Genomic DNA, 23,958 nt, shown 5'->3' on the forward strand with positions numbered 1-23,958 from the left:
GATAATAACCCTGGCTCTGAATATGCAAACACGTGAAGTGCAAAACAGACTTCCTTTCCTAAAATAGCTGGAATTTCATGTAAAGGGTAGCTGTGTCCCTGTAGAGGTCAGTTCAGGTGCTTTGATAGAGGTGTGAATCTCAGCTATAGTGATAGGTTATTGTTCTGCCTCTGTAGCTGTGGAAGAAGATACTCAAACCATCAGGCACAAGGGAAGAGTTTTCTCTGATCAGTTAGAACATAATTAGTAATAACGCCTGTACTTTTCATTATAATTGGATTTAAGTAAACAGTCTCTCTGGTGCGATCTGCCTCTCAGCTCCGGTAATTAGCAGGCTGAGAAGGAAGTACCCTGATTTTTCTGAGCAGAGATGGGCAAGTAGCCAGCACTCACCAGTACGTAAACTGGGTCACCAGCCTAATCTTAATTAAAAGCGATCGTTGCTATTAAGTATGTTATAAGCTTGAGGGGAAAAAAAGAAGAATCTATACATACATTTGAGGGAGGAGTGTTTTAATGTTTTATTGAGAAACCCCAAATTTCATTTTTTTTCCCTGCATAATGTCAATTGTTTTTACTTTTAAAGCTTAGCTGGCATTGAAGGTACTAAGGGCACAGACAGAGGAAATAAAAAGTTTGTTTCTATTCACTTTACACTTTTATTTTGGGAAATAAAACACCTTGAGTCTTTCTTCCGTCTGTGACCCCTGGATACTATTCCCAATGCAAAAAAGAGAGGATGCAGCTTGTGAAAAGACACCTCTATGGACAGCACTCCAGTGGGTAGCACTGCACACATCTTGGGAGGCAGTAAGGCATATAAGAGAACCCCACAATGCTGCTAATTTCTTGAGTAGTACTGTGAGTCACATATCAAGTCCCAGCTTCTGGAATCATTCGAGTGCATGGAAATTTCAGCTGTCAGTTTAAAGAGAAATTTTCTAGTTGTGGTTGAAGAGAGAGCCTGAAAACGTGACTTGACAGCACACAGAGGAGTCTGTGCTCTGTGTTTTAAAAATTTATGGTTTTGAGAAGGGGTCTGACATGCTTTATTTAAACATTTTTTGGCAGTTGACAATTACTGAGGATGCTTTAGCTGTTCTGAAATAAACTAACTAAAATTAAACAGATGTTAAGTAGCTAAACTTAGTATTCCATTTTCTTCTTTAATTGCAACACTGAAGCATGTTTTTTCTGATATATTGTTTTGCTGACTTTCACTTTAGTTTCATTTCTGTTTTAAGGCCATAAGTGGAAGCAGGGAATGTGGTCAAAAGAAGAAATTGACATTTTGATGAGTAACATTGAACGTTATTTAAAGGTATGTGTTAGAGTATGTTATCTGCCAGTTGGTGTAGTAATGCTGCTCCTGCTAGAAATCAACTTTCTTCAGCACTTCCCAGAATGTGTTATACACAGTTCTGATCAGTACATAGTAGAAATGGTCATTACCTGTTTGAAATACATAAGATAATAGTACACAGGAACAAAGACTACCAAATGTAACCTTGTAAAGCTCATTTTCTTTACAAAGTATTGAATACAACTTCCAGATTCCTTCAATGCCATATTTATATTTGCTTTTAGTACACTGATCGGATGCATGTATCTGCTTTCTTGACATTAATATATCGGTGTCAGAGTTCAGTGTAGAAGTAGGCATGCAGTTATAATGCTGACAGTGATAATTGCCAATAAGTCATATTTGTGGTAGGCTTACAGCTGAGAATATTTGAGCTGAGTGCTTGTAGCTGAGAATATATAGCCTGGATATTACAGGTTCACCATCCTTCATTTGGGAATCCAAAAAAGCCCTGAAATGAGTCATCATTGGTATACAGATCCCTCAGGACTAGTTGTAGAAATGTGTGTCTGCCCACACCTGTATTACAGTTTCTCCCACAAAATCATTAAAGTATTATTTTCTAAATCTAGGTGAGCGTTGTTAAGCTATCTAGGTAACTTCCTTGAGTTACTGCTGAATCATTTGATTCATACTTGATTCATACTTCCCCATTTATCTTGTTTCTTGTCTTCTAGAGTTGTAGTTTAAGCTGAAATCAAACTAAAGCTTTGCTTTTATGCTTAACTCCAGTGTTTTTGTGTAAAAATCTGCTTTAAGTTTCCATTGGAACAAGAAGAGTAGTTTAATTGGAAAAAATGCTTTCAGATGAAGAATATCCAAAATTAGGTAATAAATGGATACAAAACCATTCAACAACTTCCACTTACATGATCCAGGCTAATTCCATCCAGCTGTCTTTTCTTTAATGTTATAAATGACACTTAAGCTTTTGATAATAAAACAACGCTGGAAAGATTTTATGTGGATGAAAAATCTCCCATGTCTACTTGAACTTCAGTGTTTGGAAAAAAAAAAAAAACAAAACACCTAATGTTCAAAGATTTGTTTTTAAAGTAGCTATTTCATAAATACTTTCAATTCTGGACTGTCTTATTTGGAATACATAGAAAGTTTCATAATAGCATGCTAAGCTTCAGTTCATAAATGTTCTGCTTCTTGATCTGTAGGAGACTTTATCTAAGGTTTTTTTTAAATACTTTCCTCTAGGCCCGTGGAATAAAAGATGCCACTGAAATTATATTTGAAATGTCAAAAGATGAAAGAAAAGATTTCTACAGGACAATAGCTTGGGGTCTGAATCGGCCTCTCTTTGCTGTTTATAGAAGAGTTCTTCGCATGTATGATGACAGAAACCATGTTGGAAAGTATGAAAATCTCTAATGCTGCATGGTTTTATTGGTATGAGTAGGGCCATGTGTTTAATGTTTGACATGTTATACACGAGCCAGAAGATACTAGCCAAACAGACCCAGCTCTTCCTATGTGACCTCTGCTGAATTCTGCTTGATCAACCTTGATAATAGTTAAGTTGATGGTATCCACAACTTAAAAGGCAGGCTGCAGAGGGGATTCTGATGCAATTAGAAGACTTTGACACAAGCATGGATCTGCTGAGGTATAGTTTCCTTCTAGAACTGTGACCTTGAGCTAATTGCTCGTAATCCCTATGCCCTTAGTTTCCCCTATCTGTAAAGCAGTGGGTATGGTGTGATCTGGAAGTGCTGCTAGAGGGCATTAGGTTTTAGGTTTTAAACGTGGTTGAAAATGAAAACATCATCTCAATAGTGATTTTTTAACGGAATTCTGCCTTATGGTGGCTGTAAACTGAGGAAGGAAAAAAAAAAACAGCTGTTTATTTGAGAGACTAATACATGAAATTTTAATTGTTTTTAGAAATTAGTTCAATAAGAATGGTGATTTTTAGTGGCAAATGAGGAATCTTAGAAATGCAGTAGCATGAAAAATGGCATTTGTTCTTCACATTCTTTCCAAGCATCCTTAGCATTGAAATTCCTTAATCTCTTGAGGTAATTAAAATTTTAATGTGTGGTTAGTGAAACAAAAATACCTGTTCTATGTGATTTCTGTTTAAAATAATGTATTTTTATTTACCTGTCGCCTAGGTATACACCTCAGGAAATTGAAAAGCTTAAAGAGTAAGTCTTTTTATTAAAAAGTTCGTGCTATCTTTTTTATATTTAGTAGCTTGAATAGTTTTACTGGGATTTGTTATGTGAAATAACTGAAAAGCTGCAAGTGAATTTGAGTGCTCCAACTCTATCAGAAAAGTGTGGTCAGTAAATTATCTGAGGAGAAACGAAATCTACGTTTTGATTATTTTGCAAATTTTCTAGTGTGTATTCAAGAGTTACGCAACATGCAACTAAGTTCTAAAATAAGCCTTCCGTTGAAAACAGCATTTCAGATTTTTACAAGCCTGGTCGAGCTCAGTTGTGGTTGTGATAAACAGCCTTTCCCATTTCTTAGGAAACCTGATGAATGGTTATTTCTAAAGAAAATTATAGGGGAAATCCTACTCTTGACCAGTAAAATATGGTGGAGAGGCAGAAATTGTCAGTAAGGCTCTTTGACTTTTGCCTATGAACCTGTTAGGTCAAGGGGTAGGAGCTGCAGACGTTACCTGCTTTTGCAGCTTTCCTGGGTTGACCAGATTGAAGAAACCCTTTTGGACTGAAGGAGGGCAGAGTAATAAAATGTAATTTTATTACATTGTGTTGATGGATTTGTTTGGATCAATTTAGCTGGTGTGTGTCATTCACAAGGTTCTTGTGGCTCCAGCTGTGCCATAAGTAGTTGTGACTCAGCATGTTAAGCAACCCTGTATTGTGTGGGGGAGGAAACATTAAAATTATGGACGTGATTTTGCAGTGTTTTGCCTCATTTAAATTTTAGGATGCCTGGGCTTTCATCAGCCATTACTTAGATTTCTCAAGCGGTCTCTGTACTGCCTGAAACTCCTTGAGAAAATTGAGTGGAATGGATTTTGTATGTCTATCTAAACATTCATATTGTGTTTAACACAGTAATTAAGCTTCACAACACACCTGTAAGACAGATGCTAAATGTTTTATAAGCAAGTGTCCTGAGGCTTAGCTCCACCATTCTAAAAGAAGGCTTCTAGAAACACACAGAAAAATTTGCAGTGATGGCAGAAAAATACATCAAGAAAACTGTACTGCAATATCAAAGTGCCTCCCCATTCTCTCTTTAAGCCTGTGATCTACACATTTATCCTGTTTTTGTAGAGAATAATGTTGTAATCTCATAACTGGATATGGTGTTAATGAGCGTGTTTCTATTCAGGCTGAGAATAAAGCACGGTAACGATTGGGCCACGATAGGAGCCGCACTGGGGAGAAGTGCTTCATCTGTGAAAGATCGGTGTAGACTGATGAAGGATACTTGCAACACAGGTAAGGTAAACACCTTAAATGTGTAATTGAAGTGTCTAATTAAAACCATGTTGCCTTTGTCAGTGATGCCTTCAGAGATGTGTAACTCTGGGCTGGGTGACTTTATAATGTGAAATCTGGCTATGTTTTTAGAATGCACTTGGTAGAGGTGTCTGCTGTTTCTCTTAAAAATCAGTTTTTTATTCCATTACTATCAGATGTTTATGCCACTGGAGCATATTTTACAGAGGTGGATTAAGAAGTATTTCCCCTTGTGTTGAGCGTTCACAGACATGCACTCTAGATGTCAGATAAGAGACGGCTGCACTTAAGGAGTAAAATATTATGTGCAGTGTATATATTCAAATGCAAGGAAAACTTATTCAGACCTTAGGTAGTTAAGTAAGTCAGTAGTTAAGGTAGTTAATTAGTAAATTAAGCTGTTACGTGATTGATTTACTTCAACTCATGTAACTCAGGTAGCTTGGACCAGGTTGCTTTGGTGAATATTTTGATCAGTTCTGCGGGGTGTTTTGTTCATACACAAGAGGAGAAGAGACTAAAACTTGACAGCAGAATGGAAAACTGGAATTACGCACCTGTTAAGCAAGAATGGATATATTATAAATTGTCAGTATGAAAGAAAGTAAGAAAGTATGAGTGTTAATACTTGTCTGGATTAGGCAATAAAGATAAATATCAGTTGACGTGTTACAGACCAGAACAGATGGTATCTGCTGCTGGCTAACTTGGAGGGCTTGTCTCTCTTTCAGGAAAGTGGACAGAGGAAGAAGAAAAGAGGCTAGCAGAAGTAGTTCATGAGCTAACCAGCACAGTACCAGGTGACATTGTCACGCAAGGTGTATCGTGGGCTGCCGTAGCAGAACGGGTCGGAACGCGCTCTGAAAAGCAGTGCCGCTCTAAATGGCTCAACTATCTCAACTGGAAACAAAGCGGGGGAACTGAGTGGACCAAGGAAGATGAAATAAATCTGATCTTAAGGTTTGTTGTTTTAGTTGCTTTTGAAGGTTCAGAGTAAGTGATGCTAGCAGGATTCCATTGGGGTCCCTTTTGCTGGTTTCTTAAACTCTAAAAACTAGAACCCTCCAGAAGTCACTGCTGCATTTACAGTTCCCAGAGATTTATTATTGAACGTATTTTTTGTTTTTTGTTTTTTTAGTGAATTTTAGTGCTCGGGAAAGGTGTCAGATTGAAAGCCCTGGAGACTGCAGTCTTCTTTATTCCACAGAACAGGTACAGCACAGGCAGCGACCGTGCAAGCTTCCCACACATTGCCCCACCGATGCGCTTTAACCCTTAACTGGAGGGTAGTTCAGTCTCCCTGCCCGTTCAGTCATTGGCCTCTCTGCTGAGATGACCAACAAGGGGCAAGTGTGGTGGTGGTTTCTGTGATGTGGACATCTCGTCTACAAAGAACTAAGCCGAGACTGCAAGTGAATTTCATGTAGGCTGCCAAACACTGATGGGATCAGTGCTGATTAGCACTTCAGATGGTTACACTTGAATTAGCAACCTGGTAGTGAAAAGCTCAGTAACTTTGGAAATCTTTTGCTCTCTCCAGTCCTCCTCCCATTTCAAATGGCTTTAATTCGGGCTTTTTAGCCAGGGGATTTTTATGGGTTGATGGGGTGGGAATAAAAATCCAAGGCATATAGGGAATCTAAGCATTACTTACAGAGCACTATTCACTAACTTCCTGAAGCTGTTTGAGTTGAGTTCATAATGAGTACCCTGATCCTGCATTTTAGTATGTGCCGGATATAATTCTTAGTATTTCTGTACAAATGGTATCTGTTTAGTCTTAGTTCAGATATTCCTAACTCATCCCTCAGAGTTGGTTTTGGTAGCTTTTTTATCCTTTTATTTCTTTTTTTTTTTTTTTAACTAGTCAGAGTATTTGGTACTATTTGTTTATGGTTTATGAAGAGAACTTTTCTTAAATTTTCACAAAAATCCTTTCCCCTCTCCCTGTTCACCTCTCTTTCATGTGCTCCAGGTACAGATGAACTGGAGGCAGTTCAGAGAGATTTATAGTATTCAGACAAATTCTGGTAGAACCCAGTGTATGCATAACATCTGCCAGAACTGTGAAGACTGTCCCTTACCTGGAGAGCCTGATGGGTTTAATTTATGAGGAACTGTTTAATATTGTAGCTAACTTCATCTACTTTGGCTAAGAAGCATCTGAGAGGAGGCAAAAATTCATTTTAAGGATGGATGAGTGTTACTTAGGAGAAAACAAAAGTAATTATAACATGAAATTAATTAATTGAAAGCTCAGGGTGAATCTCAGGAAACATTTCCTGCCGTGGAGATGTGTTTGGGGAATGGTTTTCCAAAGAAAAAAGATGCAAGCGCCATTGTTTGGAATGCTTAACAATAATCTGATCAGAGCCCTAATGTACGTGTAATAAGGAGAATAACCTTGCATGGCAAGGAGATGGACTGGATCACCTGAGAGATCTAGTCCATCGTCTGTTGTTGATGATTCTGCTTGACCTCTGGCAGCGTGGAGCCTTGGGAGCCTGTCAGTTGCTGAGCTCAGGTGGACCATTCACTAGCATGCCATATGGCCTCTGTTACATCTGACGAGACCAGAGATGTGCAACAGCCCTTCCAGTCTGGAGGGTAGTTTCTAACAGGTAAATCTTTTCTCTGTCTTGTCAGGATAGCGGAACTTGAAGTTTCTGATGAAAATGACATCAATTGGGATTTACTAGCTGAAGGATGGAGTAGTGTCCGCTCACCGCAGTGGCTTCGGAGTAAATGGTGGACCATTAAAAGGCAGATTGCAAACCACAAAGATGTTTCATTCCCTGGTAATGTACTAGTTGCACACTTATCTTCTGAAAGCTCCCTTCACAAATGTCAGAGGAATAGGGCTGCATTTTGTTGTCTGCTTAAGCATTGATGGCCCAAGAGCACGTTGCTCCGATACTGGAAGTTACTGGCCCCTTATATCTGCTGGCTAAGTTGCACCAACATCCAGTCCTTTATATGTTTCAGTTGAAACAAGCCAAGCTGATTTGTACAACTAAACAGTAGATTTTGCCGACAGCCTTCACTTTGGCTGAAGTGAGAGCACATATCTAAGCAGCTCAGCTGGCAGATCTCATGGTGACGATCTTTGGTATGGAGGGCAGGGGCCTCTTCAGGTGGGAGAGTCTAGCAGTATCGCTTCAGGTTAGATCTATTACCTTTAAAATGTTTAACCACCTCACACAGTTTTTATTTTATGTTAATTGTAACAGAAGGCAGATCTGTTACTAGCTGTATGGTGAGTAAGAGGGGAAGAATTGAGATTATAAAGCTCCCTTTAGTATGTGTAACTCATAGCTTTCATTCGTGGTTAGAGAAACCAGTGCCTGACACAGGATATTTCAGTTGACATGAACTTTCATTCAGTCCTCCTTTTCTCTGTGTTGGAGAGAGGGGAAAAAAGTCAGAGACACAGAAATGAGATGTGTAGCAGTTCCCTTCAACTGAATGCTAGAAAAACAGGACTCAATTTTTGTTACCTTGTATATTTCAACTGCTCCCTCAGTGGGACCAAAGTGATAGTAGGGAAGGTAGGTGAGTGCTTTTGTTTGAGCAGTGGGCCACTGTGTGTGCAGATGAAGAATTGCAGCGTAGCTGCTGAGATGAATTCTGTTTCTTGGTCCCCGTTTCCACTGGCACGTCTGTCAGTCTCTCAAATCTAATTCCATCTTTTGTAAAATTGGAGGTTTTATTTGTGATAGCAGCATTACACAGCCAGTGGTACAGCATTTAATTACAACTTGGGAGGATACTATGCTTGTTCTTGAAGAGGTCCAAAAGGTTAGGAGCTTTTCTGTATTTTCCAAGCATTCTGAAATGTTTAGGTTCCTTGAGAAAGCCAGGTTCATTCCAGTGGTTAACTGTAAAGGTCTTGTATACATGTGCTAAATGTGTAGTTGAAATATCTCTGAATTGTTTAGGTTCCAAATTCAGAAAGATTTTGCTGTTTTTCTCATCTTGGTTAAGTCTCACATGCACAATTTCAAATGTCCTTCTTCAACGTGCTTTAGCATCAGTGTTCTTTCTCTCAGTACTTATAAAGGGCCTTAAGCAACTGCATGAGAACCAAAATCCAGGACAACAGCTTTCTGAGAACAGATCTGGAGGTGGATTACCAAACACTAACTCCAGTTCGGGGGTTCAGCACGTGCAGATTCGGGTGGCTCGTTTAGAGGAGAATGCTGGCAACGCTTCAAGCCCAATGACAGCTTTGCAGATCCCAGTCCAGATAACACATGTCTGTAAGTAGCTGAAATGCATGGCTCATTGTCTCTAATGAAACCTAAAGCATTCTTTTGTTAAAAAGGTGAAGGAGGAGTTAATTCTGCTGTGATCAACTTCAGATAAGGATTCCTGGATTCCGTTTCCCTGTTTCTAACTTCGTTAGGCAAATTTAGGCACTTCTGTGACAGTAGGCCCTAGAAGCTGCAATTGGAGCAGCTGCACCCAGGGGTTACATCTCTCTACATGGACAGAAGAGCCTGCCACATAATGTGTTCTTTCCAAAAGCCTCTTCTGAAAAGGCTTCTTGAGAACATACTGAAGTCTCTTAGTGAAGATGCAGAGTATATGTGTAATCTACCAGTTTCTTCCTATAACTCTTGTCTGTAGCAAGGAATATAATGTACCAGATCTCCTTCTGTAAAATGCAGACACCTCTGTGCCTAACATCCGATGCAGGGGCATTGAAGCAAGAAGGAATATAATATTTTTTTTTGCAGTCTTGTTTTGTATTAGGCAGTTACTTCTAGGCACAGAGAATCTGGAAGGCATTAGTCGCTGTGTCACACAGATGAGTTTAGCTGATGATCTGCTCTAACCAATCTGCTCTAACCACTTTTTTTTAAATTGTTGCTTCCCATCCTCTTAAGGATGAGCTTTGCTCATTAGCAAACATTTGTTACCAGCTCTACCCCGATTGTAGTGCTTATTGTTTGGTTTTGTAGGTAATCTTATTAAGTTACTCCAAGCCAGTCACCCCGTATGCAGCCTGTCTTTTCCATTGTCTGCTGTTCTTAAGTGTGTCATTTGTGAATTTTATTAAGAATATTTGTTGCTTCAGTCTTGCTGATTAAAATGTTAGCTAATAGGGCTTCAGCATGTGAGTAGAAAGGCATTTGGTAACTAATTTTCTGTTTATAATTTCATTCGATTAGCCAGTCTTAATGAATTTAAGTGCCATCTTCATTTTATCTCATTTATTTCTTAATCAGAATTCCATGCAACGCCAACCCAAGAACTTTTTACCTGCAGTAACACATCTGTAGTCTCATACTTTCAGCCAATTTTGGTCAAAGCTACTGGTTTTTGATGAGCCAGCTGGTATTCTGTAACCCTTAGTCTTTTCTGTAATCTTGTAGTGGGAGTTTTGTGATCTCACTTGCCTTTGCATCTGCCTAACAAGCCTCTTCCCCGTGTTAGCGTGCTTTCCTGAAGAATTTGTGTTTGTCTAATCAAAGTGAATGTTGTGTCTTGTCTGCCTGTTTCTCAATCCCTTGAGAGCTGAACCTGTTAATTAGCCAATTTCAGCTGCATATGAGAGAAGGCTCAGCATTTCAAAGGGGTAATTCCTGTAAGCTTTATGAACATAATTGGCTACGTAACAGACAGGCTGCATTTTACAGCTGTCTGCTACTGGATATCAGGAAATCTGCAGCAGGAAACTTTGAACATGCCACTACATTAATCAGAATTGGAGCTCCTGTCCTCTTAGAGACCATAATTTAGTCTACTTTTAAGCCACAGATTCTGAGATTTCAGTGTTTGTAGCATTGTTGTCTTTATTCTAGAGGTATTTTGCCCTTCTAGTATTTATTGCATTACTGGTACTAATATAAAGAATTAATTTGCCTCCTGCCTTCTGGAACTTCTGAGTTTTTCAGGAATTAAAAATCGTCATTATGGTTCTGAACAGGGTTTTCCATGTTTTTTAAAGCCTTATGTGTGACCTGTTCGTACCTGGAGATCTTGAAATGTCTGATACATAAACTACCTTTAGTGGTTCTCGTAGCCCCTTTTAATATTAATGAGAATAATTACATAAATAATTACTTGTGATAGGAATACTTACAGCTTTTATACCCTTCAACCACAACACACAAGATAAGCAAATACCTTGGGGAGGGAACATCTGATGTTTCTGCAGTGATGGACATACTGCAGAAGGCAGAAAAGGGTTTTTTTAATAAAAAAAAAAAAAAAAGAGAGAACAAGTAGTCTGTGGGAGTCGTAGCAATATTAGACCTGACACCATGTAAAAAATAATAATAATAATCCAAAGGATATTGTTGCACCAGAACCCCATACAAACTTCATTATACATCTTAAGTAATTAGATGATGTCAGGTAACTTTACTGTTTGCCTTTTCTCCCTTGGAGCCTTTACGTAGTATTGTATCTTAAGTACCAATTAGAATAACTTGTCGTTAGGATTGCCGTGGTTTTCTTTTTTATATTACTGGAATTAACAATACCCTGCTGTGTAGCAATTACAGTGCTATGCTCTCTGCAGGGCTGAGGCACTTTGGTTTACACACTTAACCTTTCTTTTTTCCTTCCTTTTGCAGCCTCAACAGATTCCCCTGCTGCCACTGTTGACTCCGAGACCATAACATTAAACAGTGGAACACTACAGACCTTTGAGATTCTTCCAGTAAGTAAGAGAGAACTGGTATCTGTCACTGTGGTTTCTGTGTTAAGCATCATAGACTGTGGAACTGGGCATTAAAAAAAAAAATGGAAAGAGGAATTTAACAGATCTAAAACTGAGAAGTTCAAAGCAAAGTATATTTCCAAAATAATGTGACATACTAGGGATGTGAAATAAAATGTGAGTTATAGTTAAATGCTTTAAATCTGTCTCAGTGCTTTAGTGCTATAAAGTTTTCTTTTGTGCTTGTGTTCTGTTGAAATCTGACGTGAGACAATTCTCAGCATGTAAAGATTCTCTTAGTTCTGTTGTACTATAACTTACAGCATTTTTTGTCTTCCATCTCAATGTTAAGAGTAAATTGAATTTATTTCTTACCTGCTGTTGTACAGCGTAATACATACAGTCTGTTAGCCTTAGTAGATGTTTCAGTAGCCTAAAGCTGTAGCCAAGTTTGTTTCTCCTTCTGGAGTGCAGTACAGGAATCAGAGCAGTAGGCACTGGGGTTCTGTTTGTTTTTTTCCAGGGGAATTACAGTGGGGCTAGCTGCTGTAAATAAGCATGCTCTGAGTGTGGCGCAGGAAGTCAGCATGTTTGGGTATTAACCTTGTGTTGTCTTCTGCAGTCTTTCCACCTCCAGCCTACTGGAACGCCAGGCACCTACTTACTACAGACGAGCTCAAGCCAAGGCCTGCCTTTAACGCTGACCGCTAGTCCTAACTTGACCCTGACAGCTGCTGCTGCTCCAGCCTCCCCAGAGCAGATCATAGTTCATGCCTTATCTGTATGTATTTTGAGCAGTGAAATAACTGAAGTTTGGGCAGTGGTGGGGAGGGGAACGTAATAGTTTAGAGGCCTGCCTCTATTTGCATGTTAAATTTGTAAAGCAGTCAAATCATAACAGCATTACTTCGCTTAAATTGCTGAAACGTGAGCATTTATTTTTTAATCATTTTTAAACACTCTTCAAGTTGCTTGAAAACTTAGCATGGTTAGTTCTTAGTGTGGCAGAACAGGATGTCTCCATCTAGTGGCTTGTCCCAGCAAAACAAAATACAAATTTCCTGATGTTTCCAGTTATTCTTACGAGCCCGTGCTCATGTTCACAAAACCTGCAGTGCAGTGCTAGTCTTTGTTAGAGGGTGGGAAAGGGGAGGAAACTGAAGACTGAATAACAAATGTGATGCAAAAGGTGGGAAAAAAAAAGCTCTATAATCTTCAGAATCCACAGCAATCCTCACCTGAATAGTTGCCTGTGTTTCATACTGTCTGTACTTCATTTGTGAATTACAGAACAGTTAACATAAGGTCAATGGATGATCTGGGTTGACATTCTATACACATAGACCTCAAAGTTATGCTTAGTAATTACTTTGAATTCTTTTGCTTCTGTTTGCCGAAAGATGTGAGGATGCTGGGAGGAAAAGAGTCTCTTAAGATGTTTTTTTTTGTTTGTTTCTTTTTTTTTTGCACGTACTGCTTACAGCCAGAGCACTTGTTAAGTACAAGTGACAATGTCACAGTACAGTGCCACACACCAGGTGTCATCATCCGCACTGTTGCTGCTGAAGACATCTCCTCCTCTGTCACTCAGGCAGAACTTACTGTTGATTCAGACATTCAGCCAGCTGACCTGACAGATCCTCCTGACACCCTAGAAACAAACAGCTTCCCAGACGACATCCATCAGTCCAAGCTCAGCGATGAAGAACAGGCAGCCTACAGTGAAGGCGATGCCTCAAAATTCAGCAGCAGGACTAGGAGTGAGCTGATGGATGGAGTTATGGTAAAAACTGAAGAGGAGATTTCAGATGCCAACCTGAAACCAGAGGAGGATTCTCACTCTGATTTACCCAGCACCTACGTCACTGAGGTAAGGGACTGCGTGATACCTGATCCTTTTCCCTCTCTCTGTATTCAGAAGGATTTCATTGCATCTTTGACCTTTATGTTAAGCTATTCATGTGAATGTCAGTGATTTAATGCGTATCATAGCTCCAAGAGCATTTTTATTCAGATCCTCTGTCTCTGAGCTTTGCTAATATGTTATGGCTGTGAAAGAGGTAGGATTTAATTTGGAACTCAGGCTTAGATGTGACTTCATTGTGGGCACTGAATCCCTCCCTAGCTGTGGAGCTGCTTCTCTACTCAGGGTACTTTTGAGGGAGAGCAGTGGAAAGTGGTGGTGTTTGTAGCACAGAACAGCTGTCTTTTGTTACCATTTGGTGCTGTTACTTTCAGCCAGGCTGATAATTGTATGATGCATGCACCATACAGGTAGATAGTCTGCTGATCAGTGGAGGTGAGATAGAATATTCAGCTGTTGCCCTGTGAATCTAATAATGTATTTCTAGGTGCACACAGTTTCCACTTTGAGGACTTCTACTAAACAGTGTACTCCCAGTTAAGTATCTGTTAAATGGGACTGAGAAGCACTTAAGTCATCTATCTCTCTGACCTTGATTTTATTCAGCTTCAACACCTCAGGTGCAGAAACAAATTTATCCAAATGATTTCATGCATTTGGAGTGTTTATACTAAATTCCTCCATCTTTCTTTTGCTGAAACTATCATAATGAATAAGGCAAGGAAAACAGATGCTAAAATGAATGTAACTCTGCTTAGTGGGTAGAAAATGCCTCTTTCTCTAGAAGTCTGATAAGGTTAGACTGTGGAAAGAGATGAATTAGATTTGAATACCACCTCCTGTTCTCCAGAACAGTGCGCTTTTCTGTTGCTGTAATTCTGCTTTATATCCATGTTGAAAAATCCATTGTTAATACGTTTGGACTTAGTTAACCTTTGTCTTTGCAAAAGTAAACAGACACTGCCTGTCCATTATGCTCTTACCAAGAGGAGGATCACTGTTTGCCTCTACAGTCTGCTACTACACAGGTGTTTGGCTCCTGAATACATCAAAGCAGGGAATTTTCTATTATCTCATAATTGAAATGGTTGTGATAAAATTCTCAGCAGTTGAGGCAGCCCATCCACTTTCTACTCTGTTTAAAAATGCAGCTTCTCAAGTTGGAATTGGTAAATTTCTGCAAAAAGCAGAGTTCCTAATTGAACTTTGGAGGAATCATTTATAGCTAGCAGGGTATCAAGAAGTACTAAACTTCCTGTACTGAACAGTAAACTGAGTTTATAATTCTAATTTGCTTTCTCCTTCTAGTCACGTTCAAGTTTGATGTGTGTGCTTAAATTCCAGGAAATAGAGACTGTCTGTGAATTTCTAAATGAAAAGTTACTCTAGAAAAACGTGCCTAAATGTTGCTTTCTCTAAGTCAGTGTTATTTTTATGCACTTGCAAGTATTATATTGGCAGTGTGGGTATGGGTGGTGGGAAGTAAGCAGCTGTGCTGCAGAGTTCTGTTATTTCTGACTGGGAAAGGTGCCCATTTGTCTCAATGTTGTGTTTTTTCACACCTCCTTTTCTCAGTTCTAAGCCATGCTGCTTATTGTGGGCAGGTTCAGCTGTGTTCTCTGCACAAAGCTGCTTTTGCAGGTCAGGCTTACTGTGCCCTGAAGTAAAAAAGTTTGGAGCCACCCTACCTCCAGCAAGCTATGGGACAAGGCACAGCAATTCAAATTGGTCTTCTGAGCTGTAAAAACTTGACACAGAGGCAGGAGTTGTGAAACTAAGTTATTAAGTTCAGGTAAAGTTAGTACATTTGCGGAGCTGGGAGATGCTGTAAAGGTATTGCTTCAGTCTCTCAGAACATCTAGGCAGCAGGTAGTGGGAAAGATTATTCCTGTTTATAGACAGAGTATTTGACTTACATGGGAACATTTTATCACCACCATGCAATCTGTCATTTCCTCTCCCCATGTCTTGTACTGTTCACAGGGTAGAATTCCTCTTACCTCATTTTAGATGCGCACACTAGGATGAAATGTATCTTATGTGAAGTAATTAGCTCAGATGTTGACATTTCAATTTAATGAGATAAAATTCATCCAGGGAGTCTACTTACTATGGCATATGGCCAGCCAAAGCATGTTTTTTGGCACATGCTACCAAAAATGCACTCTCATGTCCTGTCCTTCTGTGTTGTGCAGGACCTGGGCTCTCCAACAATAGAACAAGTTGATCAGCCTACGATAGATGATGAAACTGTGCTTATTGTTCCTTCCTCCCATGGTTTTATCCAGACGTCAGATGATATAGACAGTGAATCGGTGTTGCCCCTAACAACCTTAACAGGTATGTATGTGTATTTAATGCTGGAGCTAGCGTTCACTACATCAGTATAGCACTTTTGAGTTCTTTTAAGAAATGATCCTTGTCTTCTCTTGAATTGTTTTCCAAATCATTGCAGTGAAACTTTAAGCACGTTGATTACCCCACTTACTTCAGTAGAAGTTGGAAAAAAATCTCAGCCTCGTGGGAAAAGCCGAACAGCAGCTGCTTCATGACTTCACTGAGCTGTTTCCATTGCCCTTGAGCCTTGAATTAGTATACACAGGCTAATGAGTAACTCTGGTGTGTTTCTTCATACCTGTGCTGGAATGAAATTGGTTTCTCATCTGAGAGAAAACCAGAGGCATCAGAAATTCAGTTACTCTTTATTAACCACTCAATAAGCTCTCATGGTGAGGGGCTGGGCTCTTTGGGGTGTTTGCACAGCACTCACCTGGAGGGGCTTGCTAGCTTTGCCCCACTTCCCCATGCCAAGAGTCATCTTAGGCTTAGAAGCAGCATTAGATGTGTTCTCCCAGTGCTGCTCTTAACAAATCCTCCTTTCTGGAGGAAGGATCTCAAGCAGAGTCATCTGAGGATCAGCCTTGGGCCTGATAGAGTAAATACCTGGTGAATCCAAACACGAGTTACACTGGTTGCATCCATGTTAGTCGTGGCTTCCCTTGAAACTTGAAATGGAGAACTGACTAGTTTAATGGAGTAACATTCCTTAAAATTGTTTCAAAGCTCAGATTGTGCTTCTGTCCTGTGTATTTTATATCTTGTTACAATGGAACAGTAAATAATGAGTTCTGATGTACTGTGTCTCCTGCCAGATCCTATCCTACAGCATCACGGAGATGGGTCAAACATTATTGGCTCATCACTGGGCAGTCCTGACTTGGAAGATTCAAAGGACGTTGAAGATTTAGTGAGCTGTCACTGAAGGAAACAGCAATCGTGTCCATTTTGTATCGACCATGTTCGCATTGTGGAATTAGTTGCAACCCTGTGCCACGTTTCCAAAGAAAGCAGTCAGTCCGTGTCTTTAAACAGAACCTTACAGTTTGAGATGACTACAGTGCACTTTTCCTGCTCAGGCTATTTTACCTCATTTGTAAAGGGTTACAGAGCAGCCAGCCGAAGCCTGATGTGCGACGTTTCAGCCAGGGTGTTTCAGTGTTTTGACAGAAGCCCTGTTGGATTGCTCAGTGCTGGGATCCACGTGGTCAGTTCTGATTTGACTTTCTAGTAGTGTGTTGAACCACACACCCTGAAAACTGGACAGAAGTCAAGGGTTATGGACCATAGCCTCTTTGTGTTGCAGCAAGAAGTGGTTTGCACACGTTTCATGAAGAATGGGTGAGAATTTCTGCACTTACTGACTTTTGTAATACATGGAGCAAGACTGTTACATTTCAGGAAGAAATGTATTCCATCAAAGACTTCAGGGAGCGTGGGCAGCAGCATAAAGCCATGGTCTGCGTTCCCATCTCATCTGGCTTATCAGTACATCTGCGGCGTAGGACTCGAGACTGATGCTTATCGGGTTGGCCTGGTCTGCTTGTTCCTGAGCAGTCCGTTGCTGGCGACGGATAGAGCTCAGAAAGATCACTTTTGGAAAATGTAATTATTTTTTTTCCTTCATCACTACAGCAAGCTGAACAAAAAGGGAAGGCCTGTAGAAGAGGGAAGCTGCTGGAACCCACCAGCTTCTCCCTAAACTCTTTTTCTTTTTGCAGGTTGTTGTGAGCAGGCTGGAACGTTTGTCTCTCGCTGTTTACATGACACTACCAGCCACCTCTCCGGAGGTGATTTATGCAGCAAGTTACAGGATGGGGGGTGGTGAGGAGGTGGCAAAGTCGTGGAGAAAGAGCTCTGTGAGAATTTGGGCACAGGGCCTGGAGGCAGAGGAAGCCGATTAATTCCTACATTCAAGGACTGAAACAGACACTAGGCTGAGCAGCAGCCTGCTAGGTAGGGATTGAAAGAAGAAGCTATAGAAATTAAAGACTCATGTATAAATTATTTTATTTATTTCTGTAATTAGCTCTTCATAATCAGGAGTTGGTCTTTTTCAGTCTGTGGTTTTGTTAATGTGAAAAACAAGTTGTAGTTTCAAATGGTTGCCTAGGGAACAGAAATAATTGTATATTCAGTTTAAACAAAATAAAGAGTATTTGTCTTATGTAACTGTAAGATGCCATTTATTTATACTGCTACAGATCCTTGCAATGCTGCAGTTTATTTGTACAGTAATAAAAAATGCATTTTTTTTTCCAAAATGAAAAAGCTTGTGCCATTCTGAAACATCAGTACAACTGGAATGTTCATTAAGTGCAACAGTAGCTCTTCAGAAAAAAGCAGAATGTCACATCTTATGGCAATAATTCTCCCCGCCAAGAGGGACATTACATATACATTTACATGAAAATCATGTACTGATTGATCCTTGCACAACCCATCTCTTTCCTCTCAGGCTGATTGTCTTCACTTCAACAGCTCAGGTAGAGCTGAGAGCTGAGCTGAAAGCAGTCTGGTCGGTGCTGGGCATTCCCCGTGTCCATCATTTACCCACTTCATGGAAGTACAGGTTGGCACATATACACAGCATGACGATAGAAAATAATATATAGTAAATCAGGTTCCTGAATTTAGGTTCCAGGTCTCCTTGTCGATACCAGTAGATCTAGAAGAATGAATGAGTTTGTATTACTTAAAAATTCCAGATATTTCTTCTTAGGAAACTTTCTATAGTAACTGAACTGGCAATTTCTAAAGCTGAATTTTATTTATTTATTTATTTATTTATTTATTTATTTATTTATTTATTTATTTATTTATTGAACAACCTAGCTCTCTGGCTAACAAGGACTAAGCTCAGAGTCCAGCAAATTTTCTTGAACATTGAGACATATCTGTGTCTTACCATACTTGTGGAATACACCAAGAAGAATTTGGCAAGGTGGTTTCCCCCAAAACATGGCTGTCAGTGAAATTAGGGTGCCAGGTTGCCTAAGACACAGGTCGTCAGCTTTCTTGAAGAGTGTGTTTGTTTTTTTGACACTCAGACCTGGCCAGCTCTTTGAGGACAAATGGGACAAATGCAGCATTTCACCTTACACCATCTGTCTTGCAGAGACAACCAGACATGGAACCAGAGGCACTGACCAGGCATCGCAGAGCAGCTTCCCAGCTTACCCAGCAGCGAGGGACAGGGCCTCAGTGCAGGAATTTCCCCAGATGACAGCTGGCAGAAGGAGCTCCAAGTAGGAGAAGCTACAGCAGAGGGAGGAGGCACTTGGTATGGTGACCTTCCTTTTCCTTTTTCCAGCGCTTGGGACCAACTCTCAGGATGCTGCAGCTGTTCAGAACCAACCCTCTGCTCTTGTACTGTTTGATCGCTTTCTTCCTCAGCCTCAGGCTGTCACCCAGGTGAAATCCTGCCTGCTGTAGCTCCCTGGCACCACATCTTGTCCCCTGAACCCCACAGGTCAGTGACTTCTGCAGGCGCCTGCCTGCCCCCACACTGTCTGCATTCCCCATCTCACTGCTCTGCTCTCCAGGCCTCGCTTGTCTGCAGGAGGCCACAGGTGACTGTCGCAGAGGTCAGGAGCCCTGCATCACAGCTGTGCTGCTCAGCAGCAGTTGGCTTAGCACGCTGAGCTCTGCAGTGCCAAAACTGCTCACCTCTCTGTCATTGACATGTTTTTCTGCATCCTTCCCCTCTTTTCCCTGCAGTGGCCTCACAGAATACGAACCGTTAGGGATTTGCCTACCAAATGAGTCACAGTGGGACTCCTCAACAAAAACTGCAAGCTGCTCTCAAGGCCACATAAATATAGCTGGTCATTTAGGGCCAAGGAACGCATGGTTCAAGGTAAATACACCAGTGCATGTTGTTGTGGAGCATAAATCATTCCTGTTGTTGCAATGACACTCCTAAAGTCTCACCAAGATAACTGCCGCCAGAGTTTCCCAATATTAATTACAGATTGTGCCTGCACTCTTCCTCGAGCAGCTGCTAATTAGCAGCAGTAAGCTTGTTGTGCAAACGCTAAAATAAACCTGACAATAAGCTGATTGTAAAAGGATAACTAGTGGTACAGCTACAAAAAAAAATGAGGCCTACGGAAGTTTCTGACCCATGCAAAGAGCTTAAAATTTAAGGGGAAAGGTGAAGTCTGTAAGTGCCTGCCCCTGTTCTGCTCACTGCAGCTCCTCTTCCCTTTCTGGGAGGAGAAATCTGGTGCTGAGGGACCTGGAGCTGGAGTTGATATGGGTTGGCAGGCTCCTCTAGGGGAGTGTAAAAAAGGCACCCCGTAAGTCAGATTTTACTCATATTTCATCCAGTCATGCAGGTAGGCAGGGTGGTACTTACAAGTATGCCGGCAGAAATGCAACACAGGGAGATGCAGAAAGCGAAAAATACGTTCACGGGTTTTGGAGGTAGTTGCGGGAAGACAAAAGCACTGATGAGAGTGACCTGTATGGGGGAAAACACAAATAAATGTTTTGCCCTCTCCATCCTTCAGGTCTGAGAAGATGAGAGGCCCTCTGTGACTGCTGGAGCATCACAGCTGACTGCCAGTTTCTCCTCAGACTCTTGCACAGGCAACAGCCAGATCTTAAATCATGGCAGGAGATCAAATGGCTTGAGGGAAGGCACCCCCCTTTCCCTCTTGTCAGAGTTTCAAAAGACAGGCCCCGAAGATACCACCTGGACCCCAAACCACTTCAGTCAGTGAAGTTTTGCTGTCCACTGCTGGGAGGAGCTGTGGTTTCCCCCAGGAGCTCTGGTTTCCACCTCGTCGCCTACAGGAGGCACAAAACACAGGCAGGGACACAGGATACTTACCACGAGCAGCAAGGATGTCAAGCTGCCGACAACTAGATTGATGATTCTGTCCTGAGGAGAGAGGAGAAATACACACACATGAGAAAAAAAAAAATGCAATAAACTATGGGGTTTGTTCCTCCACGTAAAACCAGACCGTTTGTGCTCCTACACCTCGGGAGCTGTCAAGAAAACCACCACAGAGTCCAAAAAGGGAGCTGTGAGAAATAAATCCAGACCAGGTTAGCAGAAGCAATGAACAGGATGAAATGCAGCATCACCACCTCCCTGCGAGCACACCGTGACTCCTGCAGCTGGGCTCTTCCACCGGAGCTAAACCCCAGAGGTAGCTCTGGTCGAGGAGAGGCCGATGGTTTTCCTCTACCGATGATTTTACAGAAGCTGATTTTACAGAGGGGGGACGGAGTTGGGCTCAGCTCCCTGCTGCCAAAAAGAGGCGGCAGGAGGTCGGCAGCTGGGAGAGAGCTTTGCAAAAGCAGAGCAGCAACAAGTGGCCATCCCGTGTAACCCACCTAAGGCCAGGCTTTCCCCACAGTGAAACCCGAGGGTGCTAAATTTTTTTCCGAACACGCTGCCGGCAGAGCGAGGTATTTCAGGAGCTGGAGCTTAAGAGCCCCTGACCCCGCAATCCCAGGCTCAGCGAAAGCAGCGAGAGGCTGCAGCTCCGGCGGCTTAGAGCAGCAAAAAGGTTAAAAATACACGAGCAGGAGGCCGAGGCGGTTAAGGGGATTGGGGATGACGGAGCCTTTCACCTCCGGGTCGTGTCCCGAAGCGTGGTCCTGCCTGGGAGCTGGCTTCAGCCCCACACCACCCGGTTGGGGACCAGGAGAGCGAGAAGGTGAGAGGAGGTCCCAAACCCCTTTCTGCACATCTCCATGGTCCTTCCCACCCTGCAGGCAGGCTGAGAAGCCCCCAGCCCCATCCCATGGCCAAGGCCACCCCATGCCAAGAAGCAGATCGATGCCCCACCACCTCACCATGCCCATGCGCTTCTCCCTCCAGACCCGCTCCCGTTTTGAGGCAAAGTTCACCGGTTTTGAGACAATTCCCAGCTCCGGACCTCTCCGGCGTTTGTTCCTAAGCAACCTCCGGGAAATCCCGAAGGAACCATTCAGCCCCTCACAGGGAGCCTTTGTCCCTCTGCCACCGAGAAACCACTTGCTGCCTATCCCCTACAACAGCTTTCCCCAAAATAATCCATAAATAAAAATCCTTGGGGCCCTATCGGATGGGCAGGGGGTGTCGTGCAGGATGCAGGATCCACATCCGAGCACGTGAGCTGATGTGCAGAATTCCTTATTTTCCGCTACCCGTTGCAAGCAGAGCCGCAACCACAGAGAGAAGGGGATCAAAGGGATCAAAGGAGGGGAACCGCAGAAGTCCGGGATCAAAGGCTGGACCGGGAACGGAGATTTTGGGGTTTGGCAGAGGACCAGCACGGCCAGTCCTGCTGTCAGGCTCCAGTGGCACCACTGAGACCCCAGGACCTGCCTGGTTATGGCAGCTTCCCCAAACCCCATTTGTGGCTTCCCCAAATCCCCCAGCTGTGAACCGGCCACCCCACACACCCCCTCACCCCTCATCCATCCCCTTGTAGGTCCCAAGCCCCCAGCAGGGTCCCATTTTGCACCCCAACCCAGGAACAACCCCATATCATTTCAGCTCCCGATCCAGGAACCACCTGCACCCCCCATTATTGGGATTTAGGAGGGAGTCTGACCCCATAAACACCCCCGTGCACCAGCTCCCGGCCCCCACCCCAAATCCGGGAGGCTTTGGGGGATTACAGGGGATTGACACCTGTGGAGCCAGCGCCGCCGCACGTCACCCACCGCAGTGCACCCCGGATCGACGGGGGGGCACCAAAGGGAGTCCCCCAGCAAACACCCCAAAAAATCAGCAAAATGCAGCTCAGTGGGGTCACAGCTCCAGGGGTGGGGGGACAGGACAAACCCCTTCCCCAAACCTTGGGGCTCCCCACACCCGGAGCTGCTGCTGCTCCCCATCGGGGCTGGGGGCTCAGAGGGTGTTTTGGGGGCGTTATTTGGGAGTTTGGGTGTTATTTTTTGGAGGGGGGATTTGGGGAGCTTCCCTTTTATTTGGAGAGGGGATCTGGCTTTGGGGGATTATACTGGAGCTGCATTTTTTATTTCTTGGGGATGGGGGGATACAGGGCGGGACATTTCTGTATTTTTGATTTCAGGGACTAATTAGGAGGGGGGCTGCAGGGGTTAATTATTCATTTATTTATAATTCTGGTCATTCAAAGGTTTTTTTTTTTTCTTTTCGGATTTGGGGATATCTTAGGTTTGGGATTTGTTTTTTTTGGGGGGGTTGTTTTTCCTTTTTTTTTTTTCCCTTTGGGGGCAGCTTCGCTGCTGTCCCAGGAGGAAGATGGGGGGGGGGGGGGGAGGGGGGAGGGGGGATTCTTTCTTATTTTGCGGATTTTCCTCGTTTGTTCCCCTGCTTAATTAATTTCGCTCTCGGGCAGCTCCTCTCCATGGGGCAGGGACCTGGGGGGGGTCCCAGCTCCCAAATCTCTCACAGCGCAGCAGGGGCGCATCACTGGGGACCCCTCCCTCTGCCCTTCCCCTCCCGGGGGGGCTGCATCCCACCTCGGGGGGATCCCTCCTCCGTTTTGGGGCTGCCCCCCCTGCCCACCCCCTTACCCTGGCCGATGTCTCCCCGAAGAGGGGCCGGCTGTCCGGGCCGCCGGTGCCGTAGGTGCGGGCGGCGAAGCCCTCCATGCTGCGGGGGGGGCCGCGGCCTCATGCTGCGCCCCGCTCCGCACCGCGCCGACACCGCCACCGGCGGGCCCGCAGCTCCCGGCACGGCTCGGTACGGGGCGATACGGGGCGATACGGGGCGATAGGGCTCGGTATGGCACGGGAAGGCTCGCTACGGTACGGCCCCTCTGCAGGGGGGGCTGCGCCGCCCGGCCCCGCCCGGCCGCTGCGCGCACACGGGGAGGGTACCGGGGGGGGAGGGAGGGAGGGGGGGGAGCTGGTGCCGCTGCTTCCCTGGGGTTTGGTTGTGGTGGGTTGGGTTTTATGTTTTGTTTTATTTTATTTTATTTTATTTATTTTATTTTATTTTATTTTATTTTATTTTATTTTATTTTATTTTATTTTATTTTATTTTATTTTATATTTATTTCATTTATTTTATTTTATTCCATTTCATTTCATTTTATTTTATTCCATTTTATTTCATTTCATTTCATTTCATTTCATTTCATTCTTTGTATTTCTATTCTATTCTATTCTATTCTATTCTATTCTATTCTATTCTATTCTATTCTGTTCTGTTCTGTTCTGTTCTGTTCTGTTCCTTTTTATTTTCTTTCATTTTCTTTCATTTCATTTTTCATTTCATTCGTTCACTTATTTATGTATTTCATTTCATTCTACTTCATTTCTTTCCATTATT

The 23,958-nt window shown here is 42.7% G+C and overlaps 2 protein-coding genes across 4 annotated transcripts in view; one reads left to right on the top strand and one right to left on the bottom strand.

Moving 5' to 3' along the window:
- The window catches only part of DMTF1 (cyclin D binding myb like transcription factor 1), a 28,464-nt gene extending 10,605 nt beyond the window's left edge, over positions 1-17,859 (top strand). For 2 of the 3 annotated variants that reach the window (XM_068669976.1, XM_068669975.1), the window contains 12 exons: positions 1,245-1,321; positions 2,573-2,730; positions 3,490-3,522; positions 4,691-4,800; positions 5,553-5,781; positions 7,468-7,619; positions 8,871-9,080; positions 11,406-11,491; positions 12,114-12,272; positions 12,975-13,361; positions 15,551-15,695; positions 16,508-17,859. In XM_068669976.1, coding sequence (XP_068526077.1) covers positions 1,245-1,321; positions 2,573-2,730; positions 3,490-3,522; positions 4,691-4,800; positions 5,553-5,781; positions 7,468-7,619; positions 8,871-9,080; positions 11,406-11,491; positions 12,114-12,272; positions 12,975-13,361; positions 15,551-15,695; positions 16,508-16,617 — 1,856 coding nt within the window. In that variant the 3' untranslated portion in view covers positions 16,618-17,859. The remainder of the gene's footprint in view (positions 1-1,244; positions 1,322-2,572; positions 2,731-3,489; positions 3,523-4,690; positions 4,801-5,552; positions 5,782-7,467; positions 7,620-8,870; positions 9,081-11,405; positions 11,492-12,113; positions 12,273-12,974; positions 13,362-15,550; positions 15,696-16,507) is intronic. The other variant, XR_011092120.1, reaches the window with a different exon arrangement.
- On the bottom strand, positions 17,686-23,417 carry TMEM243 (transmembrane protein 243). Its single transcript, XM_068669977.1, has 4 exons — positions 23,199-23,417; positions 20,530-20,580; positions 20,053-20,157; positions 17,686-18,360 (listed from the first exon to the last, which is right to left on the bottom strand). The coding sequence occupies exons 1-4, from the start codon at positions 23,274-23,276 to the stop codon at positions 18,238-18,240; spliced, it is 357 nt and encodes a 118-aa protein (XP_068526078.1). The 5' UTR covers positions 23,277-23,417; the 3' UTR covers positions 17,686-18,237.
- Positions 23,418-23,958: the final 541 nt, after the last annotated feature.

The sequence above is a fragment of the Anas acuta genome, chromosome 1, assembly GCF_963932015.1.
Source record: "Anas acuta chromosome 1, bAnaAcu1.1, whole genome shotgun sequence".
Classification (NCBI taxonomy): Eukaryota; Metazoa; Chordata; class Aves; order Anseriformes; family Anatidae; genus Anas; species Anas acuta.

Bases quoted from the DNA above. Each gene is read 5' to 3' on its own strand.
- TMEM243 (XM_068669977.1), bottom strand. From the start codon at position 23,276: ATGGAGGGCTTCGCCGCCCGCACCTACGGCACCGGCGGCCCGGACAGC. The intron at 20,581-23,198 runs GTAAGGGGGTGG...CTCTCTCCTCAG, and splicing joins TCGGGGAGACATCGGCCAGG to GACAGAATCATCAATCTAGT. The intron at 18,361-20,052 runs GTAAGTACCACC...TCATTCTTCTAG, and splicing joins GCATTTCTGCCGGCATACTT to ATCTACTGGTATCGACAAGG.